At 35.2% G+C, this 21963-nt stretch overlaps 1 protein-coding gene across 2 annotated transcripts in view; it reads right to left on the reverse strand.

Moving 5' to 3' along the window:
- Nucleotides 1-21963, reverse strand: part of SEPTIN7 (septin 7) — a 118419-nt gene that overhangs the window by 71262 nt on the left and 25194 nt on the right. The window contains exon 1 of one of the 2 annotated variants that reach the window (XM_054505229.2): nt 13789-13911. The exons of the other annotated variant lie outside the window; for it this stretch is intronic. Coding sequence (XP_054361204.2) covers nt 13789-13798 — 10 coding nt within the window. The 5' untranslated portion in view covers nt 13799-13911. Of the gene's footprint in view, nt 1-13788; nt 13912-21963 lie in introns of those variants that run through there. 2 annotated transcript variants of the gene reach the window in all.

Below are 21963 nucleotides of genomic sequence, written 5' to 3' on the forward strand. Positions count from 1 at the left end.
TTTTACTTATTTACAGATTCAGTAAATAGATTATATATACAAAGTATATTCATATATACAATTATCTCAAGCCCTCTGTGAGACAGTAGTTACACATAGCAGACAGCATTACTGTCCAATTGTCTCTACTCTAACACCATCCTAAATCCTCAGATTCTTAGGTGGTATGTCTCTCTTTTTTAATCTTAGCCCTATGCCTGACTTAGAAAAACTAGGTAAATGTTTGTTGTGATAAGAAATTGAGATTCAAAGTGATCTATCTAAGGTCAGAAAGCTCATTTGTGGCAGAAATTAGAGTTTAAAACTAGGCTAAGTACATGTTCTTTTTTAGTATAGTAGCTGTTGTACTAAGTATTATAAGGTAGATTTATGTCAAATATAGAAACCTGATTTTTATTATATGCTAAAAACATAAATAAAAAGCAAATCTATAAGCAGCTCTTCTATAAAATTGCCAAAATAAATTATACATTTGAAATTTAAGCAAAACAGAGAGTTACTGCTTTCAGAACTCTATCGCATCAGGCAAATAAGATATTATTCCCATTAAGCCCAAATAATAACTCCCCTGACTCTGTACATAGCACTTTAAATATGTACTACCAAAGCATTTATTAAATTGTTATCGTAGCATGCACTTCCTGGAAATTCCTTTGAGGGTTGAAGTGGTCATTTTCATTTTTTATTATCAGCTTAATCCATAATTCCTAGTACTTTATTGCTGATCAGTTGTATCAGATGAATTACTACTGATCATTCAATTAAAATCTATTCTCAGGACCATGACAAGGTACTATAGAAATCTCACCATTATGTTTTACTGTAATTATTACCACTTGTAACATAATAAACAATTCATAGTCCCCTATAAAAACTTTAGTTAAGAATGAACCACATATCATGCTTCACATGTGATTCCTTGACATGCACTATCATCTGTTTATTTGAGGGTTCTAGGTGCAAGAACAGAAGCCCTAAAGTCTAAAGCTTTCTTCCTTCTAGATATTAACCTATTTGTCTCAACTGTTAATAAATTTGGAAGCCAACCAAAAGTTCTCCAAACTCAGTTTGCCAAAATGTATATAAATGGAACCAATGGTACCTCTACAACACTACACATACCTGCAAATAATTTTCACTTCCAAGCTAAATTTTTCCAGGGTTTTATCCCCATTAGTCATTTTTATGGCAGTCCCAAATTGTAATTTTACTACCTTTCTTTTAAGCACCAAAAAAAGGTCAAATTATTTTTTCTCCTCATATGCCAGTTAATTCTATAATTAAATATTAGTTTTTAAACCTTTCAAAATGATTTCACCCACTTCTCTTCCACTTTCCTCCCTGAAAATTCAGTCCAAAAATCATTATCTGGGTCTGGGAAAGGAAGGTGACCATGTTGGAGGGAGAGCTACAGTGGCCCAAGAGCAGTGTGTTAGAGACTGCAAAATGAAGATGGCTTCCAAAGGTGCCCTGGGAGAAGGCCTGAACCGAAAAAGGATGAGGAGGGCATCTGTGTGAGAAGACTAGCGTGGCATGGAGTGTCATAGCACTTGAGAGGGGTGAGCAGGGCCACTGCATCAGAGAGTAGAGGGGAGAGAAGAGGGGAATATAGCTGATTAGTTATCTAGAGGGGGAACTGATCAAGTAAGTAAACATATTAGGATAATGGTTTCTTACCTCAGAAGCACAAAGAAAAGATGAAAGGTAGAAGGACCCCTGTGCTAACGAACTGAAATTGGAAATATCGGTGTTAACAGTTTTCAATACGTATGTTGAGAGAGATAGATACAGATTAATATAAATGTAAATGTATATGTGTCTATATGTAAGCATATACATATGTATAGAAACATACATTTGTTATTTTCTGATTTTGATAGTGGATTATGGTTATGTAAGAGAATATACCAAGGTAGGGAAACACACAGTATCATGCATCTCAAATGTTTGGGGGGAAGGAGAAGAAAGTTATATACTGTACCTGTAACTTTTGTGCTTAGAAACTGTTTCAAAATTAATTAAAACATTATTTCAGCACAAGAATCACTATAAATCAATGCCACAGGTTTCTAAATTACATTAAATACTTTGTACCTACAGTTCCCAATTTTTTAGATAAATAGATTCTCTTTGGAGAATCTATGTATCACAAACTATCCCCAGAAAAAAATACATGATAAAAATCTCAGTTATATTTCAGGAAGTTTAGTTAGTGAACTCATTTTGTGCTCCTGTTTCCCTAAAAAACCTGATCCAGAATCTTCAGTAACTTAGCTACTGCCTTAAATTATCACTCCTATAAAGAAGATGTGGTATATATATATATATATATATATATACACACACACACACACACACACACACACAATGGAATATTATGCAGCCATCAAAAGGAATGAGATCTTGCCATTTGCAACGACGTGGATGGAACTGGAGGGTATTATGTTGAGTGAAATAAGTCAAACAGAGAAAGACATGTATCATATGACCTCACTGATATGAGGAATTCTTAATTGCAGGAAACAAACTGAGGGTTGCTGCAGTGGGGGTGGGGTGGGAGGGATGGGGTGACTGGGTGATAGACACTGGGGAGGGTATGTGCTCTGGTAAGCACTGTGAATTGTGCAAGACTACTGAATCTCAGATCTGTACCTCTGAAACAAATAATGCAATATATGTTAAGAAAAAAAAAATGAAGAAGAAGAAGAAGGTAGCAGGAGGGGAAGAATGAAGGGGGGGAAATTGGAGGGGAAGACGAACCACGAGAGACGATGGACTCTGAAAAACAAACTGAGAGTTCTAGAGGGGAGGGGGGTGGGAGGATGGGTTAGCCTGGTGATGGGTATTGAGGAGGGCACGTTCTGCATGGAGCACTGGGTGTTATGCACAAACAATGAATCAAGGAACACTACATCTAAAACTAATGATGTAATGTATGGGGATTAACATAAGAATAAATAAAAAAAACAGTAATTAAACATTAAAAAAAAAATTATCACTCCTACATAGTAAAATATATTTAAAAAAAAAAGACTCAAATGTAAATGCATGAAAATTATATACTTAAATGTGTTTCTGTTCATTCAAGAAGAAAATTTAAATAAAATTAACAAGGTTGACTTTCCCAACTTTAACCACCTTTGTAAGGTCTTTCATGGCAGACAGGTTATACCTTTCCAACCTTTAAAATAATTCTGAGGTTCTGAAGCTCAATGGTGAAACAAGTATGGTTTGTTGGCATAAAACTATCTTTCCAACAAATCTACCTGTTGTATACTAAAGCATGAAATGATAGAGAACTTCCTGCTTTGGAACAGAGTAAACCTGGCTCCTAACACAAAAACCACTCAATCTATAAATGCTCTGGAGAGAAAAATGTACTAAGAGTATGAAGGGGAAATTCTGACCTCCTGTCTATAGTTATAGCTAGAAAGAAGAAACATTAATACTATTTCATATTTAAAACAATTTCAGAGACATGTGACACATTACCTAGAAAAAGGATGGACTCACCTGACCAACAAATAGTACCTGATCTCCATGCCCTAGATTATGGATGATTTCAAAATTGCCCCTTAAGGATCAAGAAACAGCAGCCTGCCATGCCAAAAGAAAAACCACACACTAAAAGAATCTCTCATGGGACGCCTGGGTGGCTCAGTCTGTTAAGCGTCTGCCTTCAGCTCAGGTCATGATCCCAGGGTCCTGGGGTCGAGTCCCACATGGGGCTCCCTGCTCAGTGGGGAGTCTGCTTGTCCCTCTGCCTGCCGCTCTATCTACTTGTGCACTCTCTCTGTCAAATAAATAAAACCTTTAAAAAAAAAAAAAAATCTCTCCTGTGTGAAAAGTGAAAATTCCACAAAGAAGTTACACTGACAAAGGTTTCCTTCATTACCTTGTCTTCAAAGTCCTAAGTACCTTTCTTTGCCTATAGTACCATCTTTTTAAAATTTAATATTGTTAGTGGCTCAGTGAGTTGGGCATCTGACTGTTGATTTTGGCTCAAGTCATGATCTCAGGGTTGTGGCATCAAGCCCCATGTAGGGCTCCAAATTCAACAAGAGTCTGCTTCTCTCCCTCTCCCACTGCCCCTCTGCCCTCAAATAAATAAATCTTTAAAACAAAATTAATATTGACAGACTATGTAAACTTCTCCTTTCTGTCCCAAAGTCTAACTAATTAAAATTAAAAGTTTCATAACTTTTATTTCAGTCCATCGTATCCAGTGAATCTTGAGTATATTCAGTATCAAGAAAACAATTTCCCTATGGCTGGAAAACATCAGCATCTCACCTCTCTTCTCTAATTCAGCCCATTTACTATAAAGTTTATTTTAGGGCTCTCAGAAAGGCTGTTAAAAGGGTGACTATGTTTTCCAACATAAAGTATCTTAAATGATCTTTTATTTTTCTTATAATTTTTTTATTCATAAATGTACTCTTTTATCCCCATCTCCCCACCCACCTCCCTGTTTTCAAAAGACTATGATCTATTTTCAAAGACCGTATTACGATAGAATGTGTATGAGAAGCCAAAATAGATTAAGAATTATAATTCAAGGATTAACCTATATATATTTTAAAAATCCCCAACTTTTTTTTTTTTAAGCCTACTAAATGAAACGGGGATATTATCCAGACTACATTTCTTATATATGTCAATCCAGGCATTACCTCTCTTACAAAATTGAAAAACTCCCAATCTATAAAACTGTTTTGTGTTTTTCTGAATTATACTGTTCCACAATTAAGACACTGAAAGTAAATCAGATAAAGAATTAAGTGTATAAAACGTGAATATATTAACTACTAAAAATATCATGTACCGTTTTCCCAGTTATTAGTAGTGTATGATTTAAGACAGTGGTGTGTAGTTTTTAGCTATAGTCTTATTCCTCTAACTCCCACCAGCATGTGGTTTGTATATTTCTTATGCCAGTTATCATTTAATGATGTAGTTAACTTGTATACTTTTATCCTCCTCTACTATTCCCTTACAGTGCCTTCATCTACATTTACATTCTTCCCTTCAGCATCCATGGAATGAATAGCCCCAACTTCAATTATACTATACATCTCAAATTCAGGCAGAAAATATTTTCTCTTTTTTAAAAGTATATATTTAGTAGAACAAACTTTCAAGAAAATAATTTGCCAATATGTGTCAAGAGCCACAGAATGTTGAAACATTTTGCTACAGTAATCCTACTTCAGGGACTATCAACAAATCAATAAAGATTCTGCCTTCTGCTTCCCAACACACATACACAGACTGTGTGTTTAAGGATCTTCACTGCCATGTTATTTGTACCAGTATAGGGGTAAAAACAAACTTAATGTCCATTAGTGGAGAAATAAATTACAAAAATTATGGTATATTCAATCATAGATTAGAATATTATGCAGTCATTAAACATCATAGTTAAAATGTGACCAAATTTTCCATTCCATAAATTTTTACTGTAGCATTATTATGAGGTAAAAGAGAGAAAATCATTCAAATATCAAATGAAAAAGCAATGGCTAAAATTTGAGATAGCCACCTTTGGAAAAATTATACAACTGTCAAAAGTAAAATATTGAGGATAAACACAGCAAAATGTTAATGATAATTATCTCTTGTCATTTTTACTTTTCTTTATTTCTTTTTAGTATTTCCTAATTTTCAGGTGTTTCAGGTATTGTTATGGAAAAGTCTCCTTTTCAGAGAGGCAGATCTTCCCTGGATAACTCTAAACAGATCCCATCATGCTTATTTTCTTCCTAGAAAATAACACAATCTGTAATTATTTTACATATTGTTTACCTATCTCCCTAAATTAACATACTCTAGTAATCTTCCTACACAAGTCACAACATAATTACTGTAATTTATAACTCTAATAATGTGGTATTTATATAGGAAAAACTACAGAATGACCTAAACCAAAGGATGGAAAGAGAACCAACCGTGCACATATATTTTTAAAATTCAAGCTTGTAATAAATGGTTTGGGGACAACTACTTAACCATGTAAAAATAAAATAAACATCAAATTCCTGTCTCATATCTCACATCAAAAAAAAAAAAATCCACATGGATTTAAGATTGTAGAATAAAAAGTTTAACCTATAAAATACAGTGGAATCCCCAGTAACTTCAATCAAGCAGGAAGACATCAAGAACAAAAGCCATAAGAAAAAAGATTGCATGGACAATATAAAATCAAGTTAAAACACAACACAGAAAAAATTCTGGCAAAAAATGCCAATACCTAATAACAAATACTACTACTAATAATAATAATATGAATGCTAATAATAATAAATACCCTAGAGTACCTGTATCTTATTAAAGAAAAAAATGAGCACAGCTTTTTAAATTAAACTAGAATATGCTACTTACAAAAGAATCAATACCAAAGATAAATAAATACTAAAAAAATTAAGTTAACCAGTAACAATAAAATACAGATGAAAATAAGATACCAATTTTTAGGCATTAGATTGGCAAAAAAAAAAAAACCTATAATATCCACCGTTGGCAATATGCAGAGAAAGGAGTATTGTCAACACTAGGTGAGTGGGCAAAATGGTATACCAACTATTTTAGGGCAATTTGGTATTATCTGTTAAAATGCTTCGGGGCGCCTAAGTGGCTCAGTCGGTTGAGCGTCTGCCTTTGGCTCAGGTCATGATCCCAGAATCCTGGGATCGAGCCCCATGTTGGGCTCCCTGATTGGCGGGGACCTGTTTCTCCCTCTCCCCTGCTTGTGCTCTCTCTCTGTAATAAATAAAATCTAAAATAATAATGATAAAATAAAATAAGATAAAACCCTTAAACACAGCAATTCAAACTTTCAAAGTTTTATCCTAAGGAATTAATTAAAAATGCAAGGACAGACAGAACTATAACCGTGTTTATTTGTAATCATCCTGATGTTGAACAACCTGGCAAATTATGGTATATCCAACCTATACAAGCCATTAAAATTTATGACTCAAGCATAGCTAGGTTATCAAAGAATACCTAACATCAAAAGATGATCACAATTTACTGCTAATTTTAGAGGGCAATCACAGAACATCACAGATACATAAACAAGAATACTGTATGATTCTATCATTCAGTTATCATTGAGTGACAGATTTTGGTGATATTTATTTTCATTTTACTTTTCTGCATTTCTTAATTTCTATGAATGAAACATATTAACTTTATTACAAAAGCACCTTTTAAAATACACGGATGAAAACCTAGAATTAATTAAAAAATTAAAATAGTGGATATGTGAAATTATGTGATTTCTTTTTTCCCAAAACTTCCTCTACTTTAAATTACTTCTTTTAAGATAAAATTCACATACCATAAATTTCACCATTTTAAAGTATACAATTCAGTGGTTCGTCTATATTCACAACGTTTTGCAATCATCGATTACTTTTATTACTAAAAGTAAAATAAAAATAGAGCTCAAGGAAAAAATTTTTGAAATATTACTCAAAGCATTTCAAGTCTCCAACATATCTTACTTCAGAATTAAACATAATACCACTGAATGCCGAAAAACAAAATGAGTCAATATTACCTTTCAATTTCTTCAAATAACTCTGGAGGTTATTACAATTCAAACACCAACAAGAAGGTGAGAGAAAATGACAATTATGACAGACAATGTATATCCTATTACCGACTAAACATGTCCTAAACTTTAGCTTGTAAGTCATATACAAGAAACACATTATGATAAACTTGAATCCCCAAGATGGCCAAAGCAGCGTAAGTTCCCTCCCACTGAAAAAAAATAGAAATGCCAATCCTGCTACTAAAGACATTTGGTGGGGCGCCTGGGTGGCTCAGTCGTTAAGCGTCTGCCTTCAGCTCGGGTCATGATCCCAGGGTCCTGGGATCGAGCCCCACATTGGGCTCCCTGCTCGGCGGGAAGCCTGCTTCTCCCTCTCCCACTCCCCCTGCTTGTGTTCCCTCTCTCACTGTGTCTCTCTCTGTCAGATAGATAAATAAAATCTTTAAAAAAATAAAATAAAGACATTTGGTATAGGTCAAATACATCATTACAAACACTAAATAAAGAACACCTCTACCATAAAAATTGTATGAAATTCAAGATTACAGAAATGATAGAACTGTGGATTTTATCCTCTTAAGAATTAAAAGTACAAACTTCCGTTATAAGTCACGAGAATGTAAAGTACACCATAGGAAATACAGTCAGTAATACTGTCATAACTTCGTATGGTAACAGACGGTAAGGTCATTTATTCATGGTAATGCACAGAACTGTCAATTCACTGTATAGTATGCCTGAAACTAATAATACCGGAGGTCAGTTATACTTCAATTTTCAAAAAGAATTCAAAATAATAGATTTTTTAATTTTATTATGTTAATCACCATACATCATTAGTTTGTGATGTAGCGTTCCGTGATTCATTGTTTGCGTATAACACCCAGTGCTCCATTTAATACATGCCCTCTTTAATACCCATCACCAGGCTAACCCATCCCCCCACCCACTCCCCTCTAGAACCCTCAGTTTGTTTCTCAGAGTCCATAGTCTCTCATGGTTCGTCTACCCCTCCAATTTCCCCCCTCTTCATTTTTCCCATCTTTTTTTTTTTTTAAACATATAATGTATTACTTGTTTCAGAGGTACAGGTCTGTGATTCATCAGTCTTACACAATTCACAGCGCTCATCATAGCACATACCCTCCCCAATGTCTATCACCCAGCCACCCCATCCCTCCCACCCCCATCACTCCAGCAACCCTCAGTTTGTTTCCTGAGATTAAGAATTCCTCATATCAGTGAGATCATATGATACATGTCTTTCTCTGACTAACTTATTTCGCTTAGCATAATACCCTCCAGTTCCAACCACGTCATTGCAAATGGCGAGAGTTCAGGGTTTTCTGATGGCTGCAAAATAATAGATTTAATATCACTTGTTTTCAAAACTATTTTCTGGTAAGATAAAGCAATCTATAGTCTGAGTTCTACCTCCTTGGAGAATTCTGGTAAAATCAGGATTTTACAATTAACTTTTTACTTCTCAGCATAGTCAAGTATAATTAAGAAGCACACAAGAGACAGTCAAATTTCAAGCTCAAATATGGTTGACACTGCTGAATTAGAGACCTAAGTGTCTTCATTATTTAATATGCCTGACATTGAGTTTTAAACTAAATTTTCAAATAAAGATTCAAAATCAAGAATTCCAATCTGTTTATCCTGGTGGCAATCAAGTTCTTCAAAATCTAGGCTAGCCTACCTTTCCAACCTAATTTTCAACTATTATAACGTCATGTCTTGGGAGTCAGATCCTAAAGTCAATGTTCAGTGCAGATTAATCTTGAAAACCCCCTATATCATCCATAAACCGCAATTACATACAAAACTGACAACCTGTTTTTCTTCCTACACCAAAACAGATACTTGTGTCTGAAAATATAAAAAGTAACTAGTTTATATTAACGCACCATATTGTCACTATACTAACATTCAGCAACGTAAAATATTCACCATATTAAAGTATGTGGAACCTGAAAATGACTGGGGAAATAGAAAATTTACCTCTCCTACTTCATGCCTGCCCTAGGCTACACAACTCATTTCAGTGGAATGGCAGAAAAAAACACTCACACAAGTATTTAAGTTCTCTAATTCTCAATCATTCCTGCCCCGCTATCCCCTCTCACTTCTCTGTCTCTTCCATTTTTTTAGGAAAAACAGAACATCCAGATGAAATCATATAAGTTCAAGGCATACTGGACTCACTCTACTGAGCTCTGCACCCTACCCAATACCCCCAAATGAGCCTCTGCATAGTACTTAAGAACACACCAGACTAACTGAGAAGTAGACTGGGTTTGGTTTTACCATCTGCTTAGCAATGTGACCATGGGCAAGTAACCTAATCTCTCCATGCCTCAGTTTCTCTCTCTCTAAAATGGGGATAACAATAATACCGACTTCACAGGGTTGTTGTTAAGGTTTGTATGAGTTAGGTACGTACTCAGAACACTGCCTGATACATAATAGGTTATGCAGGTATTAGCTATTATTTTCCCAAATGGACCTTCCACTCAATGTCTATCCCAATTCTATTCTTCAAAAATCTGTCCTACTACCTCTCCTCCTCAAATAAGGCAAAAATAATCTCCAACTAGGGACAAGTTTTCCAAAGCCTTCAACTTCTATGGCCCTTAATTTTTGTATGCTTCCACTGATTCATATGTACTTCCTAGAAATGTTACTTACCTTTTTATGTATACTTTATGTTGTCACATAAATTATAAACTCCTTTAAGATATGGGAATATACACTATGCCTCCCTGATACAAGGCACTTAAGTAAGTACTCAATAAATTTTGCTTTTGAGGCAAGGTTACTAAGTAAAGTTTTCCGAACAAAAGACAGAGTTACATAAAGAAATCAACTGTTAAATATAGATTTTTCAGTTTGTAAAAATATATTAAGTCTTAAACCAAGAATCGTGGGGCGCCTGGGTAGCTCAGGCGTTAGGCGTCTGCCTTTGGCTCAGGTCACGATCCCAGGGTCCTGGGATCGAGCCCCGCATCGGGCTCCCTGCTCCTCGGGAGGCTGGCTTCTCCCTCTCCTGCTCCCCCTGCTTGTGTTCCCTCTCTCACTCTGTCTCTCTCTGTCAAATAAATATAAGTAAAATCTTTAAAGAAAAAAAAAAAAAAGGATCGTTATTATGCTAAAACTACTCTGAGTTTATATCTCAAATATATCTCACAGAATGGCTAAAACTAACAACACAAGGTGCTGCTGAGGATGCAGAGAAAGGGGAACCTCTTGTACTGTTGGTGGGAATGCAAACTGGTACAGCCACTCTGGAGAACAGTTTGGAGGTTCTTCAAAATGTTAAAAATAGAACTACCCTATGACCCAGCAATTGCACTACTAGGTATTTATCCAAACAATACAAAAATACAGATTCGAAGGGCTACATGCACTCCGATGTTTATAGTAGCATTATCAACAAGGGCCCAACTATGGATGGAGTCCAAATGTCCATCTACTGATGAATGGATAAAGAAGATGTGAGATATGTGGGGGTGTGTATGTACGTACGTACGTACACACACACACACAGGAATATTACTCAGCCATCAAAAAGAATGAAACCTTGCCATTTGCAATGATGTGGATGAAGCTACAGTGTATTATACTAAGTAAAATAAGCCAATAAATACCATATGATCTCACTCATATGCGGAATTTAAGAAAGAAAACAGATGTACATATGGGAAGGGAGAAAAGAAAAAAAGGAGAGAGGAAAACAAGCCATAAGAGACTCTTAATGATAGAGAACAAACTGAAGGTTGATGGGTGATGGGTATGAAGGAGGGCACTAGTGATGAGCACTGGGTGTTGTATATGATAAGTCACTGAATTCTCAGAAACCATTATTGCACTGTATGTTAACTAAGTAAAATTTAAATTTAAAAAAAATGAGGACTGGGGCGCCTGGGTGGTTCAGTCGTTAAGCATCTGCCTTCGGCTCAGGTCATGATCCCAGGGTCCTGGGATGTAGCCCCGCATCGGGCTCCCTGCTCGGCAGGAAGCCTGCTTCTCCCTCTCCCACTCCCCCTGCCTGTGTTCCCTCTCTCGCTGTGTCTCTCTCTGTCAAATAAATAAATAAAATCTTTAAAAAAAAAAAAAAAAAATGAGGACTTAGCTTATAAGGAGTAAGTAAAGAATAATAAAGTAAGGTTAGCTTTATGTTTCTGTGATTTGCAAACAAAGCTGTTAGATTTGGCCTAAAGTCAGAAAAACCAACCATGTGTTAGACACTTAAAAGATGACTATGTGCTAGACACTCCCAACTATGTAGATGAAAAGACTTACTCCTTGCTTTCAACAAGTCTATACACAGACAGCTAATTAAACAATAATGTTCAAGGTGAAGTGGGTCAGGATATTAACACCCATTCTTCCCCCACCCTCAGCTGAAGTCACATCGAGGAAAAGAAAAAACAAAAGTTGTAGTTCACAAAAGGACTGACCAGAAACTAATAAATAATATACTTTCCGAGATTGCATATTTCCTCTAAAAATCATTTCAGCTGACTTAAATCTTTTTCACCTGGAAAAATGTCAGAGATTTTGAACCAAATATCTGGCCTTGATCCCCAGATATTATTCTACTAAGTATATGTTCAAGAAGTTATCCTTCGAACTAAAATTTTAATATCAAAAATTTTTTTAAATTGTTATGGTGCTCCTAACAGACCTAGAAACTTTTCTTACAAATTACAAAATGATCTTATATTTGTTTACAGTTTGTCATTTAAGATCATAAATGTTATATATGTAAAGATAAGATTTACTATTTCTTCACATATAATGATGTTAACTGCCCTACAAAAGGAAAAGTATGTTCTGAATGTTTTATCCATCTATCTATCTAGACCCACCTCTGCTTCACAGCAGCAATTTGCAAGCTGGGTATACTACGCTTCTACTCAACCAGAGACGGGCAAATTAACCAACTCTACCAAACATCAAGTTTGCAGACTTTGTACCATGTTTTAACTATTTAAACTATCGTAACAGAGATATTTCCAAACAACCACAAAGTGACCATCAGGTAAAATATTCTGGTCAATTGATAAAATATTCTTCCCTTCAATGAAGGAGTATTTCAGAGTTAATTCAATTAATCTAATTCAACACCCAAATAAAAACAACAGGAGCTGAGTGTAATTAGCAAAAATTAATGAATACTACAAAAAAGACCCAGCATCAACTCAATTGTCTTTGTCAAGGACAGTGAATCCATTATCCTGTCTTTCACCTTCTTAAAACATATAGAGAAACACAGTTTCATCCTCAGGATTTACATTCTGAAGTCAGCCTATATGAGGTGAAAATATTATACATTTAAAATTACTACTCTTATATATGATATACTGTTTCTTCAAATATAACAACAATGGTACCAACATACAGTCAAAATAACCTTCGACAATCTCTTAAAATGGACTTCATGCAGGGTATGGTGTTCACAGGATAAAACACATAAGAAAAATGAGACTGAATTAGAGAACAAAGCCGTATTTCACTCACTACAGAGCTTATACTCATTGAATGAATTTCCAGGGTAATCACTTGCATGATTATGAACCTCTACCCCACCCTTCTTTCTCAAATTCAGAGCATGTATGTTTAAGTTAAATGCTCATGTGATATGACTCCACTACAGTATATAAGCCAGAGAACAAAATTATCCTGTAATAAGTAACCACCAGACACTATTTCCTTTTGTAGCATTACCAATTGAAGAGAATTTCTTTATAGTGTTCTATTCCTCTACCACCCCCACTGCTTTTCAACTTTTACTTAGTTTCTAAAATTGTGCCACCTTAAAAAAAAAAAGAGGCAAGAAAATATATAATTCCTATCATGCCACCAGGTTAAACTTTAAGATGTATTCACATAAGGGGTACCTGGGTGGCTCAGTCGGTTAAATATCTGATTTCGGCTCAGGTCATGATCTCAGGGTCCTGGGATGGATCCCTGTGTGGAGCTCCCCACTCAGTGAGGGGTCTACTTGTGCCTCTGCCCCTCCCCCCTGCTCATGTGCTTGCATGCGTGCTCTCTCTCTCTCTCTCTAACAAATAAAATCTTTTAAAAAAATGTACTCACATAATAAAACACGATTCCTACAGTCATTCAGGCTATTGTCTTCTTAAATTCATTGAGATGATTAATAACTTAAAACTTGTATCAAAATCCAATTTTAGTAAGAAAACATATCTTACCCACAACCATAAGTGTGAATTCAAACCCTCTCTTCACTGATTTTCTGTATACTTGATTTGGGAGATTTGCAAATCCCACATAGCCTTCAAGGTTCTTCTGTTGCTGAGAAAAGCAAAAAGGGCCAAGTTATTCATGTATCAACAAAAGTCTTCTGTCACACATTTCAAATTCCCGTCAATAACCTATTTTAGAAAACTATACAAACTATTATTCAAGGCAAATCAAATAGATTTTATAGTGTTACCAATAAAAGTATTAATTGCAACAATAAACAAAATGAATTAGGAATATGAGTGATTTGACAATATAATGGTCAATTATAAAAACACATGGGCAAAAAGTAAAAACTAAAGAAACCTGCCTCAGAGCAAAGATTTCAACTTACAATGAGTCAATAACAAGACTCTGACCAATCAGCTAAAAAAAAAATAACAATAAAAAATAAAGGGTTTTTCATAATAAAAAATTCAAATCCCCTTATAGTAAGAACTCTTTTTTTTTTTTTTTAAGATTTTATTTATTTATTTATTGGAGAGCGAGTGAGAGAGAAACAGCATGAGAGAGGAGAGGGCCAGAGGGAGAAGCAGGCTCCCCGCTGAGCCGGGAGCCCGAAGTGGGACTCGATCCCAGGACCCTGGGATCATGACCTGGGCCGAAGGCAGTTGCTTAACCAACTGAGCCACCCAGGCGCCCAGTAAGAACTCTTTTAATTATCCCTTTGCTCATACTAATTATCACAGGTATGAATTCCTTGAAATTTGTCTACTTATTCATGAAATGAAATCAAATGTTGAGTTTAAAACAATTTTCTCATAAATTCTTAAAACTCTCATAGTCAAGGCCAATCAGTAAACAATATCTTTCAAGCTATTAATACCAGGTCCAATTATGCCATTTCAGCATTTCAATTGATCCTGCTGCCTCCCTCATCAGGGACATCAGATTTATCCATATTTTAAAGAAAATCAGAATTCAGTTTTCTGCATGGTTTTTGATTCTTTGATGACCTCAACAATAATTTCATGAGTAATTCAAAGAAGCCTACTTTTAAATTGGTGTAGTAATTAAATCTGACTTTTAACTTACCCAATGGTGAGAAAAACTGTCCATAGTTCAGACCATCTGAGTGAGTAGTCTTACTGGTTAATTTTACTTAGAGGTAGGTCTTAGTCATCATTAAAATACAATGGCAAAATATTCCTAAGAGGTACATATTTCTCTTAAAAGTTTTTGACACATTTAATGTCTCATTAAAAAAAAAATACTCATGAGATCAAAGATTAACTCAACACACTTGGATTTAACAAATAGCAATCTGCATTCCTCACTAGTATCACATGTAACAAAATATTCCATCCACCACCTTTTAGCCTTTTTTTTGGGATTCATATAAACTAATCTTTAAGCCAAATGCTGACAGGATAACCAAGCCAATTAAATGGAAAAGCTAGTTTTAAATACTAACCAGGATACTGATCAGAGTATAGTATTTTAAAACCAAATATTTGAAAGCCTACTATGTATAAACTAAAAATATGTATTAAATTTAAGGCTTCCTTAGCTCATATTTCATTCAACTGTAAGTTAAATTTAAGTTAATTTAGACTGAAAACATCTCTGTAAAAATTATCTCATATACTCACAGCTACTTTGTAAAGAACACATTTCCATCATTCCAGTGTTCCAGATTCCAACAGAACAGATCCACAGAAGAACAGTAAATGAGGAATTCCAAGAATTGTATATGACACATTCAGTCCAAACAGGAAAGGCAAATCCATTGGAACACAGCAAAAAATAGAGGGAAAAATGAAAGTTACTTGCATGTAACTCAACAAATTAGAAATAAATTACAATAAAATAAGGACAGACTTTATACATGTCAAAGTAATACTTTTTTTGTGGGATGTAAGTCCCAGTGAGTTTTAATTAATGTGCAGCAGCTCTCCTGAAGACCTCTTATCTTTTTATAAAAACCAATTACTATGCCCTGCATTTAAAGTTTTTTTAAAAAAATGGTAGAAAAGCTGTCAAGTATGAAGTTTCAGCAAGGTATATAGGGACTGAGTTTAAAACCCAGGGAAAAAAATGCAACTTTCATACAATTTTGCTTTGTCAATCCCTGAATTAAGACAGCCCATATCAGATAAATGCAAATGTTTTAGTTAAAAATCTTTATACACTGCTATATTTCAAGTTCTACTGATTAAAGTTCAGAATTGGAAGAAATACAGACTTGTGGATACAGGAAAGGGAAGGAAGCTAAAGATAGCAAGCAACAAATGGGAAGATGAAGTTAATGTGAGCTGTGAAAACTGAAAGGCAACCAACGAAGCACAGAGAAGAAAGTAGACTAACTTTGGACACAATGTCTGTGAAAAGTGTACATCTATATTTTATATTGACATAAATCTATGAGTTATATCACAACCTGGAGCAGATGATGATATTCAAATGTCAACTTCACAGAGGCCTGCCCTGACCACCCTATCTAAAATTACAACTCCATTCTCCTCTGCACTTTGCTGCAGCTTTATGTTTTTCTCCTCAGAACTTTTTTTTACCATCTAACATATATTTTACTCATCATATTTATTGCAATCTCCCTACTCCACCTCCAACTACAATGTGAGCCATCAAGGTAGAAATTAAATAAATTACATAAATTGTGGCATCAAAAAAGAAGCCACCATCTGGGAGAGTTGAAAAAGTATCAGGGAGAGTATTTTAGGTTGCATATTCAAGGACCGCTCCAAACAAAAGATATGAGAAAAATGCCCGAGAGTATGTCCCTGTGTCTTATTCATTGCTTTACCCTCAAGTCCTTGAACAGTCTTTGGCATATAGTACAATATTGGGAATGAATTAAGAAAAGGGGGGAAAGATGTCTAGGCAAAAGGCTGGGACCTAAAGTGGAGATGAACTTAGTACTTTTAGACCAAAAAGAAGGTACATGAACTACAATGAAGTAAGGCGGTGGATCAGGCAGAAAAGTGATAGAAAACGAGGTCAGGGAGGCAGGCAGAGGCCAGATCATGTGGGACCCAGCCAAAGTAAGAAATTTGGATGTTATTTTAGGCATGATGGGAAGCCACCAGAGAGTTATACACAGGCAAGTGACCTGACCTGATTTGTGTTTTAAAGATAGCTCTCACGGCTAAGAGAAGAAGTGGAGATAAGAAAACTAGTAAGGAGCCTACTGCAATAGTCCAAGAAAGAAAGGGTATACTGAATTTAGATGGTGTGGATGCAAGAAGAGATAAGAAGGATTCAGAATATATTTTGAAGGTAAAACTGCCAGGACATTGCTGATGCACTGGATGTGACTGGTGAAGGAAAAACAGACCAAGATAACTCCTACTTTTTGGCTTAAACAACTCAATGGAGTGGTATCTCTAAGGAAAACAGGAACAATGGGGGGGAATAAAAGATTAGGTGGTGAGGGCCCAAATCGTCAAAATCATAAACAAGTTTGAACATGTGAAGTGTGATGTGTCCATTATACATTCAAGAAGGCCAGTAGGCAGTTAAATACGTAAGTCCACAAAATGCAGGGTTGGTTGGTGCTGAAAACATAGATTTAGGAATCATAAGCATATAAGTAGTATTGGCAGAGGGTTGGATTCTTGGGGAGAAACTACAGATTATGGGGCCTAGCCAGACTCCTGGAGCACTCCAACACTGAGCTGTGAGGCAGAAAGTGAGAAAGATCAGTCAGCAAGAAGGAACACCAGGAATGGCTCAAGGTCACTCAACTGTGTTAAATGCCACTGAAAGGTCAAATGAAATACCAAAGACATAACCATAAAAATAATGTTACTGGTAACTTTGGATAAGAGCAGTCTCAGTAACATAGTCTGCTATGAGTGAGTAGGTTGAGGGTACACAATTATTTGCACATAAATATTATAACATTTTAAATAATTCTGTTTTAAATTAAATTATTTTAAAATTAAACACATTACTTATCAGCCCCCTATAATTATTTCCCAGAGGAAGAAAAACATGTCCTACTCATCTCTATATTCCTAGCAAAGTGCTGATACATGAGAGCTATTTTAAAAAGCTAAATGGCTAAAATATATACTTTCAGGAAAATTCCTTCTAAGGAAAAAAACTGTGTCCAAAGATCAAAAAAAAAAAAAAAAAAAGACTTTGGGAATATACCAATAATATAACATGGGTTGACTAAAACATATAGACTTTTCACATTTCATAAGAATCATTCCTTACCCCAAATTCTAAAATCAACCATAGTCTGTAATTCAGAAGACTTAACCACCCACTGATTCTTTTCCTGGCCAAATAAAATGTTCACAGTACCAGTGTGAAATGTAATCTCTGGATAAGAAACATTATTTATAGATGTGAATGATATAACTGTGACACTTATAAGCATGTGAATATAGATAAAAGTATATTCTCATGCAGGCTTCTACCAAAATACCTTAGGGTCTCAAAAGTGTTACTTGATTTGAAATATGAGTTACATAAGAAAGAACAGTTATCAAAATTTTTTTTTATAAAAAGTTTATTTATTTGAGAGACAGAGTACAAGCGAGAGAGTACAAGCAGGGAGAGCGGCAGAGGGAGAAGCAGACCTCCCACTGAGCAGGATGCCCGATATGGGGCTCCATCCCAGGACCCCGGGATCATGACCTGAGCCTACGGCAGCCGCTTAACCAACTGAGCCACCCAAGTGCCCCCAAATCATCTTCTCTAAAGGCATATATTTACAAAAATCTTTTAGTTACTATGCCAAATCTCTATGGCAAAATTCTTATTTAAGAAAATCAAATCACAACAATTCACTGCTTGTTATTTCACTGTCTGTGGAAAAATCAACTTAAATACAATATCCAGTAATCTCAGTGTTTAACTTACTTAACCTTATTTCTAGAAATCAATTATATTTGAAGAACAAGATGCTTCAAGTAAGTTCCGACTGATAGATTATTGGAACCCTTAAGAATACTTCACCTTCTCTTGCCATTTGTTCCGATTCCAAAGAATAAAGTTATGAAAATCTTGGCATCTGAAATCCATTATCGTTTTTAAAGGTCTGAACATTAATGTGTTTCAACAAATTTTCCAGAAGAGAAAAGCAGCAATTTATTTTGAAAAATGCCAAAAATACATTTCCATAACAACAACAAAATCGAGCAAGGGGAATTGTAACAGAAAGGAAACCTGGCAAAAACCAGAATTTGAGGAAAATTAAAACATACCCATGCTACATGTACTACAAACCTTCAACTTCCCTCATCTTTACAAAATGAGACATTCAGCCCCAAATTACCTTAATATCACCAGAATTCTATTCCTCCCCTTAATAATTGCAATTAAAAAAAAATCAGGCTATAAACATCCAAGCTTTTTATCCATAACTTTAAATTTCAAAGATAAACATTTGGTCTCTTCCTAATTAACTTCAAGTTCAATTTGTGCCCTTTGGAATTTAAAACATACATATATTGTACATTGTTTTATACATGGACAAAAATAATTTTCCTTCTTGTAAAATTTAAGCAATTCTAAGTACAAAAAACTATGCACTACAAAAGGAAAGGTTATTGATACATAATTTTATCTGTCTACTCCTTAGTATTCTTAAAAGTCTTACATCGTATACATAGATATAACTCTCCAGCACTTGCTTAGTCTTACATAACCCAATGGAAAAATTAAAGAATGTCACCATTTAAATGTTTTAAATATTTTAAGTATAACTGGTATAAAAATACCTACATTCCAGATTTAATAACAAGAACACTAAAATGTTACAAGATTACAAGGGTATGTCCTAAATGTTGGCTTTAATGTCCCCTCACCCTAATTTTTTTGAAGAGTTCATGTCTTAGTTTGCCTGCCCTCAGCTCCTCCCTTTTCACTGAGATGAGCAATTATGTACTGATGAAACCAACTTTTATTTTCTCTATTCTGGATTCCTAGTTAATATGCTTAAAATATTTTAATATTTAAATCTATGAATATATGTAAGAATAAGATGACTTTAAAACTTTTTTTTTCTTTACTCTGAACCTGGAATCTAGATCTCTACATATATAGAATTACTCTCTCACTCAATCAACATAGTTACTGGACCTTCACAATGTATGTACTAGCAATTAGGTACACAAAAATTAATAAAAACAAGATCCCTACTTATGAAATTAAGAACCTAAGGTCAGGTAAGTTAGAAGGCAATTATAATAACAGTGATAAAATACTATGATCTAGGCAAACATGAAGAATGGCTATGAGAACAAAAAAGGCAGGGGGAGGGGGAGGAGCTTGGTTCTATTCTTAGGTCAGATGCTTCAGATCCTGAAGGACTAGCAGGTCTTAGTCTGATGAGAAATGTGGGTAGGTGCTGGAAAATACGGGTCTCAAGCAAACTAGTTGGTAACTGCAAAGGCTCAAAAGCAAAAGGAGAGCATGATTCTCTATGGGAACTACAAATTTAATACATCTTAGTTTCAGCGTCTGGGAGCTACAGCATAGGAAACTTAAGCAAAAGCCAGATCATGAAGGATTTTGTTAGCCACACTAAGGATCTTAGATTAGACTTCATCTTGGGCGCCTGGGTGGCTCAGTTGGTTAAGCGACTGCCTTCGGCTCAGGTCATGATCCTGGAGTCCCGGGATCGAGTCCCACATCGGGCTCCCTGCTCAGCAGGGGGTCTGCTTCTCCCTCTGCCCTCTTCCCTCTCGTGCTCTCTGTCTCTCATTCTCTCTCTCTCAAATAAATAAATAAAATCTTAAAAAAAAAAAAAAAGATTAGACTTCATCTTGAAAGCTTATGGAGATCATTAAAGGACTTTAAGCATAAGAATGCACAATCACATTAATTCACATGCAGAATCACATTCTTATTTTAGAAAATTACCACTAACAAGAATATTGAAGATGAACTATAAGTGTTCTCAGAATGATAGCAATCCCAAAAGCTGGTGCAGTAACTCAGGGAAAAAATTAAGACTTGAGCCAAGAAAGAAGTGAGGATGAAGAGAAACAGAAGCTAAAATTCAACTGTCTATTAAGGTAGCCACTAGCTACACGTGGCTATCAAAAACTGTGAAATTTAGCTAGCCTGAAATGAGATGGGATGTAAATGCAAAATACATGCCAGATTTTGAAAACTTAGTATGAAAAGAATTTTGAAAAATATCTTAATTTTTATAGTGACTGCATGCTGAAATGAAATTTTAGTCATATTGAGTGACATAAAATATGAACTAAAGTTAATTGCACCTGTTTCTTTTTACTTTTTAAATGTGGCTATTAGAAAAGCTTAAATTACATATATGACTTACATTAATTTCTACTCGACAGTGCTAGGTTAGATATTAATGAGATGAATTTACAGGTCTCTATAACTAACCCGGGGGGTGTTAAGATTGAGATTTCTGAATTTAGGTTTGAACAACTGGATTACGGTGGTACCAATCATTAAAAGCAGGAATCACTTGAGTTTAAGGTGTTAACTGGACTTTAGAGAGACAAATGTCTAGTACACAGCTTGCATATATAAAAGTTAGAAGTTCTAGAAATGTCTGGGTGAAACAGATAAAACATTTTAAACCAACACTTAAATGGTAAGAAGGCCATGGGTATGAATCCAAATATAGTACACGAAGTAGGAAGCAGGCCAGAACCAACACTAACATCCCACCACCTACACAAATCTAGAAAAAGATGAGCGAGAAAAAGAATGAGGAAAAAAGAGGTTCCTAGATGCAGTTTAAAGAGATCAATTATAGTGGCCTTTTCTAAGAAGTGGTCAACTGTACCAAAAGCTCTGGAGTGATCAATATAGATATAGAAGAATCTACTTACTATCAGGGACCTTTGTCAGAACAGGGGAAAGACAGAAGAAAAATGCATATTGGAAGTAAATAAACAGTGAATAAATGCAGGGAATGAGTATAAACAATTCTTTCTGAATGCTCATCTGTGCAGAGCAATAAGGTAGAACCTGGAGAATAACAAGGGGTCAAGGGAGGGTTTTAAGAGAAAAAAAAAAGATAGTTGCATCCATTTAAATGCTAATAGAAAAGATCAAGTAGACAAATGGCTGAAAAAAGGGTAAGTCAGGATACAATGTTCTAGAGTGAGGGATGAGGTTTTCTCCAAGGGCCAAAGACAAAATCATGTACTAATTCTAAGGAGAGG

This window comes from Mirounga angustirostris, unplaced genomic scaffold (genome assembly GCF_029215605.1).
Source record: "Mirounga angustirostris isolate CCGP_5_RB_7025 unplaced genomic scaffold, mMirAng1.0.hap1 SCAF_12, whole genome shotgun sequence".
Taxonomy (NCBI): Eukaryota; Metazoa; Chordata; class Mammalia; order Carnivora; family Phocidae; genus Mirounga; species Mirounga angustirostris.